The 13483-nt window shown below is 48.1% G+C and overlaps 1 protein-coding gene across 1 annotated transcript in view; it reads right to left on the bottom strand.

Moving 5' to 3' along the window:
* The window catches only part of CCNJL (cyclin J like), a 50650-nt gene that overhangs the window by 21783 nt on the left and 15384 nt on the right, over nt 1-13483 (bottom strand). Inside the window, exon 3 of the mRNA XM_060144155.1 lies at nt 557-770. Coding sequence (XP_060000138.1) covers nt 557-770 — 214 coding nt within the window. The remainder of the gene's footprint in view (nt 1-556; nt 771-13483) is intronic.

Below are 13483 nucleotides of genomic sequence, written 5' to 3' on the forward strand. Positions count from 1 at the left end.
AGGCCTCACTGGAAGATACAAACTCCAAGAGGCCTGTGCCCAGGCTTGGAGACTACACAATGGGTCCTGCTTGGGGCCCACACAAACAGTCACATTTCTAAACACCTCTAAGAACAGTGGTTGCTAGGGCTCCCCCCCTGCCCCCCCGCCAGCAATTTCAGAAGCCCTATGTCAGAAAGCAGGTAACATGGGGTTAAGACACAGGTTCTGGCACCATGCAGTTCTGGGCTCAAATCCTGTCTGCTATAGATGAGCTGGGTGACCCAAGGCAAGTTTCTTAACCTCTCTGTGCCTCGGTGAAATGGGGGTACTAAAAGTATCTGTCTTCTAGTGTCACTGTGTGGATTCATTAAGATCAAGCTGCTAAAATCCTCATCCCTTGGCCTGGTACGTTATAGATGCTAAAGAAAATGTTGGTTATTATTACTATGGTTCGCATTCAGCTAAGGATGAACACGGAAGACATGCAAAGACCATGGAAATGTAGAACGATTCGGGAGCGCCCGGGCTCACCGGGTGAGGAAACAGCACGGGGAAAGAAGTGGGTTCCACGTACTTGCGAGCAGAAGGCAGGAGACTGCCACGGCGTAGAGCTGCTTGGAGGTGGTGATGTTATAGCGATCCAGGAAGTGGTCCAGCAGGTAGATGGCCAGGTGCCGGGCAGCGGGGCAGAGCTGGCAGTGGCTGCTCAGCAGGGTTAAGATGTCAACAAAGAACCGGCGGCTCTTCAGGAGCGGGGAGTGGGCTCGGAAGGTGGGCAGCTTCAGCTCCTGGAACAGGCAGGGCAGAAGGGGGGTCAGGGCTGTCTCCCGAGAGCCTCAGAGGCCCACCTGCTGGCTGGTGAGGAAGCATTGATTCCCTCCACACCCTCTTCGTTTTCCTTCAAGTCCCAGGATGGCAGTTCCTCTATTCTAGAAACTCCTGGACCGTCTCCCACCTGCCCTCACTGAGCATAGGCTCGTAAAGTGTCAAGAACATGAAGACAGAGGCAGGTGAAGGAGCGGGTCATTCCCAGCAAAAGCTCGACTATCTGAGATGCACAAGGCCATAAAACATGTAGGAGGCCTTGAGTTGGAGACCCACATCCAAATCTTGGTTCCTCTACTCAACCAGTTTGACGGACCTTGGTCAGCCTGCCTTCACCTTCATTTCTTCCTCAACAGCAGAGGATTAAATGAAAAATGGATGTGAAGCACCTATTTTGAAAAAATTCGCCATAAAAAAGTTGTTAAAATAACAGTACAAAGAACTCCCAAATAGCCTTCACCCAGATTCATTAGTTGTTGACATATTACGTTTTCTCTCTCTGCAGACATATGTGCTTTTTTCTAAAAGTAAGTTCTAGACATCATATATCCCCCAGGAGGTGACTTTTCCTTTGTAATTCATACACTGCCGTGTCACCTGAATTTATTTAGTCTAACGCAATAAAAACCAACAAGAGAAATGTCACCCAACCAAGATTTTTATGACGGAAAAATTTTTCTTGTATATCTACCATATTTATAATTTAACCAAAGTAGACAAGACACAATTTATTTAGGAAATGTCTTAGCAACATTTTGTCAAATAGGGAAACAAAATTGAGGAAAAACAGGAAAAGAAATGCTGGCAGAAAGGGAATTGTGAGAGCTCACTAAGGGCAGCGTCCCTGGGGGAGGAGATTAAAACAAATTGGTGCCCATCCTCCGTCTAATGCCCTCTCTTAACCCTGGGGCTTTACTTAAATAGCAACAGCTCTGGGATGAGAAGATATCTGTTCACTCACTCATTCAAGAGATATCAGTTCATTCATTTCACTCAGTATCAAGTACCTCCTATACATCAGGCATTATTCTAGGCACAGGAGGTACAATCTGGAATAAGATAGACACAGACCTAAATATAAGATTAAAACTATAAAACTCTGGAAAAAACACAGGAGCAAATCTTCATGACTTTAGATTAGGCAATGGCTTCTCTGATCTGACATCCAAGATGGAAGGAACAAAAAAAGAAAAAAATGCATAAGTTAGACTTCAAAATTTAAAACTTTCAAAAGATAACATCAAGGGCTTCCCTGGTGGCGCAGTAGTTGAGAGTCCGCCTGCCGATGCAGGGGACATGGGTTCGTGCCCCAGTCTGGGAGGATCCCACATGCCGCGGAGCGGCTAGGCCCGTGAGCCATGGCGCTGAGCCTGCGCGTCCGGAGCCTGTGCTCCGCAACAGGAGAGGTCACAACAGTGAGAGGCCCACGTACCGCAAAACAAACAAACAAACAAAAAAACAACAAAAGAAGAAAAGATAACATCAAGAAAGTGAAAAGACAAACCACAGAATGGGAGAAAATGTTTGGAAATCATATATCAACAAGAGACTCTAATTCAGAATATATAAAGAACTCTTACAACTAAGCAATAAAAAGACAAACAACCCAATTTAAAAATGGGCAAAAGGGCTTGCCTGGTGGCGCAGTGGTTGAGAGTCCACCTGCCAATACAGGGGACACGGGTTCGTACCCCGGTCCGGGAAGATCCCACACGCTGCGGAGCGGCTGGGCCCGTGAGCCACGGCCGCTGAGCCTGCGCGTCCGGAGCCTGTGCTCCGCAACGGGAGAGGCCCCAACAGTGAGAGGCCCGCGTACCGCAAAAAAGAAAAAAAAAAAAGGCAAAGGACTGAATAGATATTTCTTCACAGAAGATATAGAAATTGCCAATAAGCACATGAAAAGATTCTCACATTACTAATCATTAGGAAAATGCAAATCAAAAGCACAATCAGATACCACCTCACATCGATTAGAATGGCTATTATAAAAACCAAAACCAAAAGAGAAAATAAACAAGTGTTAGTGAGAATATGGACAAAATGGAACAAACTGGAAGCCTCAATACACTGCTGGTGGAAAAGCAAAATAGTGTAGCCAGTGTGGAAAACGATCTGGCAGCTGCTCAAAATGTGAAACACAGAGTTACCACATGACCCAGCAGTTCCAATCCTTGGTGTATTCCCAAGAGATGGAAACACAGGACCACACAAAACCTTGTACTGGAATGTTGATAGTGGCATTATTCATAATAGTCCCCAAATGGAAACAACCCAACTGTCCATCAACTGATGAATGGAAAAATATGGTCTGTCCATCCCATGGAATATTATTAGGCCACAATAACAAATGAAATACTGATATGTGTTACGACATGGATGAACCTTGAAAACATTATGTTAAGTAAAAAAAATCCAATCATAAAAGGCCACATACCCTGTGATTCCCTTTATATGAAATGTCCAGTATAGGAAAATCTGTTGACCAAAACTGCCTGCCTCAGCCAGGCACAATAATAACCACTTGCACGAGTTGTGTCACAACAGGAGGTCCCGATAGGGCACACTGCCGCTGAAAACTAACCAGGAGAATTCGGGAGGGGCCAAAAGGAGGGAGGAGACGTTGGCCCATAATATGTCCTGCCAACCTCCCAGAAACCCTCACGCTGGAATCCATCTTGGCTGAGAGATGCACACACCATCAGGAAGGACCTTAGTCAGACCAAACAGGGGCACAAGCAAGATGACTGGCCAGAGACAACCTGGAAAGCTAACCCCATCACCATAAAACCTGAGACTGTGAGCCACGCGGCACAGCAGTTCTCCTGGGCTCCCTTATTCCACTGTTCTCTGCCCGGGCGCCCCTTCCCAATAAAGTCTTTTGCCCTGTAAGGATAACGTGTCTCCTCGGACAATACATTTCCAAGCGTTAGACAAGAGTCCACTCTTGGGCCCTGGAAGCGGCCCCCCTTTCGGTAACAAATCCATACAAACAGAAAGCAGATTAGCAACTGCTGGGAGCTGGGGGCAGTTGGGGAGGTTAGTGGCAGGGGGACCTGCCAATGGATACGGGGTTTCTTTTAGGGATGATGGAAATGTTCTGAAATTAGATAGTGTGGATGGTTGCACAACTCTGTGAATACCCTAAAAGCAACTGAATGTATACTTCAAAAGGGTGAATTTTATGGTGTGTGACTTGTATCTCAATAAAGCTGTTATAAAAAAATAAGATGGACGCATCACCCACTCTCATGGAGTTGATGGCCCAGTTAGAAAGAGATGGCCATCAAAGAATAAGGCAACTGCAGAATTCCAAACCATGATCAACACTACGGAGGAAAGCTGTGGACTCTGGGAAAGCTCCTCTGAAAGCGAAGCCTGGTGGAGATTTCATGCTGGGATCTCTTTTCTTCTGGCTTATTCCCCCAGAGCCCTGAGTCCACAACACAGCTCTCTCAGTAGCCCTAGAGCTGTGCTCAAGGAAGATGCCCAAAGCCTGAATCAATTATTTCCTGTTCCTAACATTATACATGAAGAACTAAGTTTGACAAAGTCCTACAAACCCCAGGGCTTAACTAACTAGCAATATTAGATCTGAGTCTAGAAGAATTTTAACGTATCCTTTTTCTCAACCTTTTAATTTTTTTTAATCATGGAGAAAATCTTTTTTTAATAAACAATTTTTTAATTGAAGTATACTTGATTCACAATATTTTGTTAGTTTCAGGTGTACAGCAAAGTGATTCGGTTAACATATATATATATATTTTTTCAGATTCTTTTCCACTATAGGTTATTACAAGATATTGAATATAGTTTCCTGTACTATACAGTAAACGATCCTTATTGTTTATCTATTTTATATATAGTAGTACGTATCTATTAATTCCATACTCCTAATTTATCCACCGCCCCCTCTTCCCCTTTGGTAACCATAAATTTGTTTTCTATGTCAGTGAATCTGTTTCTGTTTTATAAATAAATTCATTTGCATTGTTCTTTAGATTCCACATATAAGTGATATCACATATTTGTCTTTCTCTACCTGACTCACTTCACTTCATATGATAATCTCTAGGTCAGTCCATCCATGTTGCTGCAAATGGCATTATTTCATACTTTTTATGGCTGAGTAATATTCCATTGTATATATGTGCCACATCTTCTTTACCCAGTCATCTGTCAGTGGACACTTAGGTTGCTTCCATGTCTTGGCTATTGTAAATAGTGCTGCTATGAACATTGGGGAGCATATATATTTTTGAGTTAGAGCTTTTGTCTTTTCTGGATATATGCTCAGGAGTGGGATTGCTGGATCATACGGCAATTATATTTTTAGTTTTTTAAGGAACCTCCATACCGTTTTCCATAGTGGCTGCACCAATTCACATACCCACCAAGTATAGGAGGGTTCCCTTTTCTCCCCATCCTCTCCAGCATTTACGATTTGTAGACTTTTTCAATCATGGAGAAAATCTTAACTTCTTTATGGAAAAGATCTGACTTCTCTGTGTATTATTCATCTGCATTGTTTGATGGATTCATGCTGCTCCTTGAATGTGGGGGTCTGGGTCTGCTCTAGCTTATGTTTGTTTTGCCACCACCCTGGTGTGATGAGAACATGGTCAGGTGCCCGAAACTAAATAGCGAAGGAGTGAAGGAAGGGAGGGGAACAGGAAGGGAGGGACTGCAGTGATGAGTATCAACCACCCAGGGCCCAGAGGAAGGTGTGGCTATCTGTGTAGAGTAGCAGGTCCGTGGGGACTTTAAGGAGAAGAGACCTGTCTAGCCAAATTCTGGAAGGATGTCTAGGAATTAACCTGTTGAAGAAGCAGGAAGGAAAGGAAGCTCAGCAGGAAAAACAGCACCTGTAAGGCCACACTGGTGTCCTGTCTGGGGAATCTGGAGCCCTTGGAACAGCCGGAGAGGGAGGGTATGCTTGAACAAAGCAGGCTGTGAGGGTGGGCAGGGTCCCAGCCTGCATGTCCTGCTAAGATATCCGGCCTGCGCTGAGGGCAATGGGGAGCCAGCGAAGGGTTGAGAGCAGGGGACTGACGTGGGTGCAGCAGCCACGCAGGAAGACCTCTCAGCCAGGCTCGTCCTGGGCTACAGCCAGACAGCTGGAATCAGCAGCCAGCGTGTGGCTGCAGCCCCTCAACGACAGGGCCCTCTCCCCACCCTCCAGCAGCCTCCACAAGCTTGCAGCCTACTTGGGCATTTCCTCTAAGCAGAGGGCTCTACGGCCCCTGACGAGAAGCAAGCAGTCACAGATCCTTGGTGTTCCACAGGCAGCAGCTGGGGGAAATTAGCCAAGCGACCTTTGGCCCAGGCCGCGCTGCCCTCATCAAGGCGGTTCAAAGGCCCCAAACACAGTAAGTCAGATATGCAATGTCCTGACTTCCCTCCCGGCTCAGCTCAGCCCAGCCAAGCTTCACTCCCTCCCTCTGGATTTTCCCTTGTGTCAAGAGAAACTCAAAGCAATACGTTGTAGGTCTTTCCTCTGAACACTCCCCCGGGAAAAGGGCCCACTGGCTTGAGCAGATTCTCACAGGAGGCCATCGGTGCATAAAAGAAAAAGCTATGGACCTTCAGAACAGACAACAATAGCTCCGGAAGGAGTTAGCAGGTAGGGCTTCCTGGAGAAGGCTGGTCTCAAGGGTGGGCAGGCTTCTGAACACTAGAACAGATGCCTGCGATGCTTCCCAGCCCCATTTCTTCTCCTCCCTCAGACACGGGTTTAAAGGTCACTTCCTGAGAGAGGCTTTCTCTGACCCGTCATCATTCCAGATCAGGTGCCCCTTGTTTTCTCTCTTAGCACGCTGTTCTTCACAGCCAGGTATTTACTCATTTATGTGTCTTTTCCTGCTAAACACTAGCTTCAGAGAACAGGAGCCATGTCCATCTTGTTGATACCATCTGCCCAGCGCCCAGAGCCTGGCCCAGGGGCAGGTGCTCAAAAAAATATCTGCATGAGCAAAAAGGAATGAACAGCCATCAAAAGTCATGGAGGAAACTTACATGCATGTGACTAAGTGAAAGAAGTCAATCTGAAAAGGCTGCATACTATGACTCCAACTATAGGACATTCTAGAAAAGGAAAAACTATGGAGAGAATGAGAAAAGATCAGTGGTAGCCAGGGGGTTGGTGGGGAGGAGATGAATAGGGGGAGCACAGAGGACTTTTAGGGCAGTGAAACTACTCTGTATGATACTATAATGATGGATACATGTCCAAACTCACAGAATGTGCAACACCAAGAATGAACCCCAAAGTAAACTGTGGACTTTGGGTGACAATAACATGTCCATGTAGGTTCATTGGCTGTACCAATGGACCCCTCTGGGGGGGGTTGTTGATAGTGAAGGAGGCTGTGTGTGTGTCACACAGGGGCAGGGGTACATAGGGAATCTCTGTACCCTCCGTTCAGTACTGCTGTGAACCGAAAACTGCCCTAAAAAACAAAGTCAATTTAAAAAAAAAAAAAAGAATGAACACAAGGACATCCCCCCCTGTTCCAAATACACCCATCCCTGCCATATATGGGGGAGCAACTTGGCACAGATTGTAAAGTCAGGCAGTTCTGGGGTGGAGTCTCACCTCCACTATTTACTAACCTCGGGCATGTGAATTCTGAACCCGTGTCCTCATGCAAAAAACGGGGGTCACAGTGCCATAACGTAAAGCATCTGGCACTTAACAGCACTCAAGCAAGCGTCAGTGGCCTTTCCTTCAAACTGGGCAATCAAATCTCAGGTAAGTTGAGCTTATCTGCCTCTGTCGGGCTCTCATAGGAAGCTGCTTTGTACGGTGGAACGAGACATTCTACCTGAGGGGTTATAGCTGGGCCTGGGGGTCTATGCAGAAAAGGAAGCCTGACCACTCCACGTGCTCTGCGGAGCCCCGGAACCAAAGGGAATTAGGAGCTCTGAGCCTCTGCTTTTCTCCTGCACCTCAGAGCAGGGCGATTCTTTGGCAAATGAACAACAATGCGGGATGCCAGCATGCCTACCCTGCTTAGTTGAGAGTCCAGCCGATTACTCCCCTAACCCAATTAGCGGGGAAAGGCATTCATTACAAGGGCTTTGCTCTAAGGATCGCATTCCTCCCCAAGCACTCTTGACCTAAGTCAGCTCCGGGTGCATGAAGCCAGACCCTCCGCTGAGTGCTGAGTGGCCTGGATTCCAAAAACCAAAGAGCAGCCCGCTGAGAGGCGGCTCAGGAAGCTCTCCTGGATTAGGCAGGCACTTGGCAGGCACGCAGCAGCTGGCGCGGGCGGAAAGGGGGCAGGAACCAGTCAGGCAGGGTGACTTTGCTAGAGCTGGGGCCAGGGGCAGCATCGGCGTGGCCTGCACAAAAGCTGCGGGGAGGGCACTGAGAGGAGGGGCGGAGGGGCGGGCAGAAGCTTCCTGAAACTCTCCCTCCCCAGTTCTGGCTCTTTATCACCTGAGCCAGACGGGAGAGCACCTGTGCCTCAGGTACATCTAGAGGCGGCAGCACAGGGACAGATGGCCATGATAGGGTGAGGGCAGGGGGATCCACCTTAAAAAAAACCCTGCTCTTGTTATCTCAGTAGTCTACCATATTTTTAAAAATAATAACAATGGACTAGGAAAAAAACTATTACATGTATACCAAAGTGGTTACAGTGGTTATCTCAGAGGGCTGGGATCCCACATGATTTTTACTTTCACGCTTTTCAACACTGCCCAGATTTTTAAAAAACATTCACTGTAAAAAAAAAAAAATCCGCTTTATTATTTCAATTACTGTGTTTCCAGTTTGAAAAAAATGGAGAGAGGGACTAGATACCCACTATATTAAGGCCCAGCTCAAACCTTATCCCCAAGGATTCCCTGGCAACCCTGCATCATCACTTTGACAAAATCAGCTCTTTAATAATAGCATCCCCCTTGCCAGTGCTGGGCTAAATATCCCGCTTCATCCTCACAAGATGCAAAGACCCCACCAAGGCACTACCCAGAAGTAGTGTTTTTCCTTGTTTCTTCTTTTTACTAATTATAAATTATGTGCTCACTGATACATTTTCTAAAGTAAAAAAGAATAACAAATATCACTGATAATCCCTGGTGCAGCGAGAAGTACTATTAAGTTTCACACGGATTCTTCGGATGTTTCTCTGTGCAAACTTTCACAGAACAGGAGCCTCATCTACAAGCACGTCCCTTTCACAGGAATCTGTGGTTTCAATGGCTGCCTGGAGTTTCATTGTGAGGTTGTGCTGTGACTTAACCAGACCCCCGATTCTGGACATTTGGGCTGTATCTCCTATCTTCCTTCGGGTGTCGTCTGAGAGGCCTTCCCTGACCCCCCTCTGCTGCAGCAGCCCTACAATCAGCAGTTACTGCTGACTCAAGTGTTCCATCTGTCGCCCCCGCCCTGCCCCTACCACCCACAATGTGATCTCCGGGAGGGAGGGAGCCACCTTTTTCCAGGTCTTGGTTGTACCCCTGGTACCCGGCACACAGTGAGGGCGAATGAGTATCTGTTGAATGAGGGCATGAATGTATGAATGAATGAATGGAGTGTTCTGTGATGAACACAGGTGCGACCCAAGCAAACACCAACTGGGGGAACTTCCCTCCACCTGGGGCCTTCTCTAACCTCCTCCCCCGAGTCTCCCTTACCTGGTCCTGCACCCTTCCCTGGGGTAACCAACGGGGTGGGGGAACAGCCCCCGAGTGGGAAACCCCAGGGATACCAGAGGTGCCATTTTGGGGGAGAGGAAGGCGGTAGGTGTCAAGACAGGCTTGAGTCCTTTAGAAACACTCTCCTTGCTGCCTAAGGGCTCTGCCTGAGGCTTTCAAAGCAGAAAGAGGACTTCCTGAGAGGTGCAGGGCTCCAAGAGAGGCCAGGGACAAGCGAATCATGACCCACATGAAGCCCCAAACCGAGCTACACACAGAGGCAGCAGGGCCACCTGTAGAGGCTTTGGAGGTTTCCATGCTTCCCCCTCCCCTCCCCCCAGCACCGAGGTGCTGACCTTGGCAGAGGTTGGCAAACCCTCTGCACCTATGCTGGGCTCAGATGTGCGTGGGAACATGGGCAATGCCAGCCCCAAGTGCACTTCAACAGACCCTGAGCCCGTAGCCAGGACCCCAGCCCATCACTGTTGCAGGAGAGACGGGGAAGAAAATTCAGTGTGTGCCCCTCACAAACAGCCTCTGCCGGCATTTGAAGGCTTACCTCAGAGGGCTCTGAAGGTCATGCGTACTGTGAAAGTTCAGCCAGTCACCCCTGGTTTCTCATATTAGGGGAGAAAGGGAAGTCTTCATTTGACCCCTTGGTGTCCTGCACTGTGTTACTTTCTAATTGACTATTAACCCACTCTTTCTTCCGATCTCTGCTTAAAAGTCACTTCTGAAAAGTGTTCCCTGATCATGCCCCTGTCAGTCCCCGAGCATCCAGGACTTTCCATCCATCCATCCATCCATCCCTCCATCCACCCCTCCCTCCCTCCCCCCATACAAGCACCACCTTCTTCACCCCTGACTGGGCATCAGGAGGGCAGGGACTGGGTTCATCTTGTTCGGCTCTGTGACCCCAGCGCCTGACACAAAAGAGATACTCAATACTTACCCAAATCTCCAAATTTGGGGAACCGCAAATACTTGAAATGAAAAGGTAAGAAAAAATGAGTTGCTCCTGATCTCAGGTTGAATAAAATTATTCACCTAGTTGAGCAATTCCAACTACCCACAAAGCCTGGCAGTGTGAGGATGGTGGGTGGGGTGGGGGAAATGCTGAATTCCAGGGGAAGAGAAAGCTGTCCTTGCCTTGGGGTGGTGTGTGCCTCAGTCTACTCAACAGCAACACAGGGTGACCGAGGAGGAAGAAGGTCAGTGTTTACAGAGGGCTGGGAGCTTTAAGAATCCTAAATTATGCCCTCCACACTTGATCATCCCAAAGGTAATGCTTCCCAACATGTGTTCCATGACACCCCAGCCCCTGAAAAAACAGTTCTCTGGGCCATTAGTTTGGGAAACACTACATACACATTAGCCCATTAGAGGCCCTGAAACATTTGTTCAGGAAAAAACTTACATAGTCTTGAGAAACGCTAGGTTAAATTTATTTATCCACAGACCACTACCACCCGCTGTCCTTTTTCAGGGGCAGACTAACAACATCCCAGAGAGCTTGTTCTGTGAAATGGTGCTTTAGGGTGCCGGCAGCTGGGCCCCGGTGCGCTGGGGAAAATGAAACCCCGGCGCATCTGCAAGGCAAGACTCTGGTGAAAATCCTTGGCTCACTGCCTAATAATGTGATGATTCGAAATCAAGAGATTAACTGAAAAGCTTGCTGAGATTAAAAACCCCAGCTTCCACCTGAAGAATGGCCCCTGGTAAGAATTTCCACATGGCTGTGGTATTAGGAGCCTAGGAGGGGCACAAGAGGCCACAGACGCCAGCCACAGAAGCCCCGGGCAGCCAAGTGCTGGCTGCCCTGCCTTGAGGGGTCCAGGGACTGGGCCCAAGATTAAATCTCCTGCCCCGTCCCATCTCTTTTATATATATATATATATATATATATATATATATATATATATATATATATTTATAACTTTGGCAGCTCCCAATTCTCCGTAAACCACAGACCTGGTTCCTCCTTGGTTACCCTCTGTTGCTACTGGATAGACTGAGGCACATGTCAGCCCAAGGCAAGGACAGAGCTTTCTCTTTCCCCTGGAATTCAGCTCCCTGAGCTTTATACCTCCCCTCTGGTCTTCACGAGTATCTGGACTTGCTCATTATGATGAATGTATCATATTTATAATTTGAAAACATGTATGTATCATATTTATAATTTGAAAGCTTATATGTATGTATCATATTATACATACCATTTTATATATACGTATCATATTTATAATTGGAAAGCTTCTATGTCATTTGCCAGACACTGCATCCCATGCATTTTGTCCTCTCATCCTCCAACAGGCCCAGGAGATGGGGATCGTCAGCATGCCAGTATTCCAGACAAGGATGGCTCAGAGAGGCTAAGTAACCTGCCGAAGGGCTCCTAGTTAATAAAGGACTGATGTGGGCTTCCCTGGTGGCGCAGTGGTTGAGAGTCCGCCTGCCGATGCAGGGGACACGGGTTCGTGCCCCGGTCCGGGAGGATCCCACACGCTGCAGAGCGGCTGGGCCCGTGAGCCATGGCCGCTGAGCCTGCGCGTCTGGAGCCTGTGCTCCACAACGGGAGAGGCCACAACAGTGAGAGGCCCGCGTACCGCAAAAATAAATAAATAAATAAATAAAATAAATGACGGATGTGAATCTGGGCTTTCTGACCCCGTGATCTTAACACTATGTTTTGGAGTCCCCATGGGATAGTTTAGGTTTGTGTTTTCCTTCCAAAATAATGCTATAGTTAACTGATTATAAAATATCTCATCACTACAGAAATTGGAGAAAATACGATGAATACAAAGAAAATTTAAATCACCAGCAATCTCTCCACCAGGAGATAACTGTGAGTATGTATGAGTGTCAATATATGCCCTTCTGACACTGTTTCTCTGCACACAGACACCCCCGACAATTTAACCCAATTTAGGCTCTCCATCCCAACACCCACCCTCTTGACATGGGCCTGGGCAGAGGTACTGCCACTAACAATAGTACCCAGGAGACTGAGGCACAGAAGTTCAATGGCCAAGGCCACATTCCGGGTTAGTGGCAAATCCTGGCTTGGACATCAGAGGAGCTGGCCGGGCCCGGGGTGTGACATTGCTTTGAGTGTGACAATTGCTTCATACAGCCCAAGGTGCGGAGCACGGCTGAGCTGCTCTCCCACACCAGCCACTGAAAGAAAACCACTCTGGGTCTCCTCCCGTGCTTCCCACCATGCTCATCCTCCCCGCTGCCAACGGCTACCTCCCGAGGGAGGCTGGGCCTCCAGGCTCTGGGCCAGCTGCTTGGGAAACAGCTCCAGGGGTTGAGTCGGCCTGAGAACAAAGAGCCGCAAGACGTGAAGAAACGCCATGGGTAACCAAGGTGACCAACAGGAAGTGGAGACATGCAAATTGAAACGGAAAAAGGGGACGAGGTGGGTTGGTTCTTCAGAGGCCTCAGGAGGACACACCACAGACCTGGGAGGCCCTGCAAAGCCGGAGGATCACTCACCCTCCCTTCCTCTCTTGCCCGATTGCTTCATAAACCCCGAGGAGACATTTTCCGTAAAGAATCAACTTCTCTGCGGGAACACTATTTCAACATTCTCGAGAGGGTGGCTTGCAGTACATGAAGCCAACAATGCTGGTGACATCCTCTCCTGCTGATATCTGGCCTGCAGCTTCCTTCCAGCAGAGAGAAAGGTCACCCCCAGCCACCCCATCTCTCCCGGGCCCCCTGAACTCTGCAAATGGCAGGAAGGCCAGCTCCAAACACACCTCCTCATTCCCAGAACCGAAAACACCCACAACCTTTTTATTAAACGCCCCCAGAGTCCTTCCATTCAGCAGCTTCCTGATATGACCACGCCCCACACCTTCTCGACTGGGGGTGCCCCTCATTCTCCCACACCCTCCATCACCTGGGGGAGGGGTCATGATGTGCCCCCTTCTACGGTGGTTCTCTGCAACAGGTCCAACCCTGGACTCTCTCTTCCTGTTCCCCTGGGTCACCATTCCTACGCTGTGGTCTCAAAAGCTCTTCA

This window comes from Lagenorhynchus albirostris, chromosome 3 (assembly GCF_949774975.1).
Source record: "Lagenorhynchus albirostris chromosome 3, mLagAlb1.1, whole genome shotgun sequence".
Lineage (NCBI taxonomy): Eukaryota > Metazoa > Chordata > Mammalia > Artiodactyla > Delphinidae > Lagenorhynchus > Lagenorhynchus albirostris.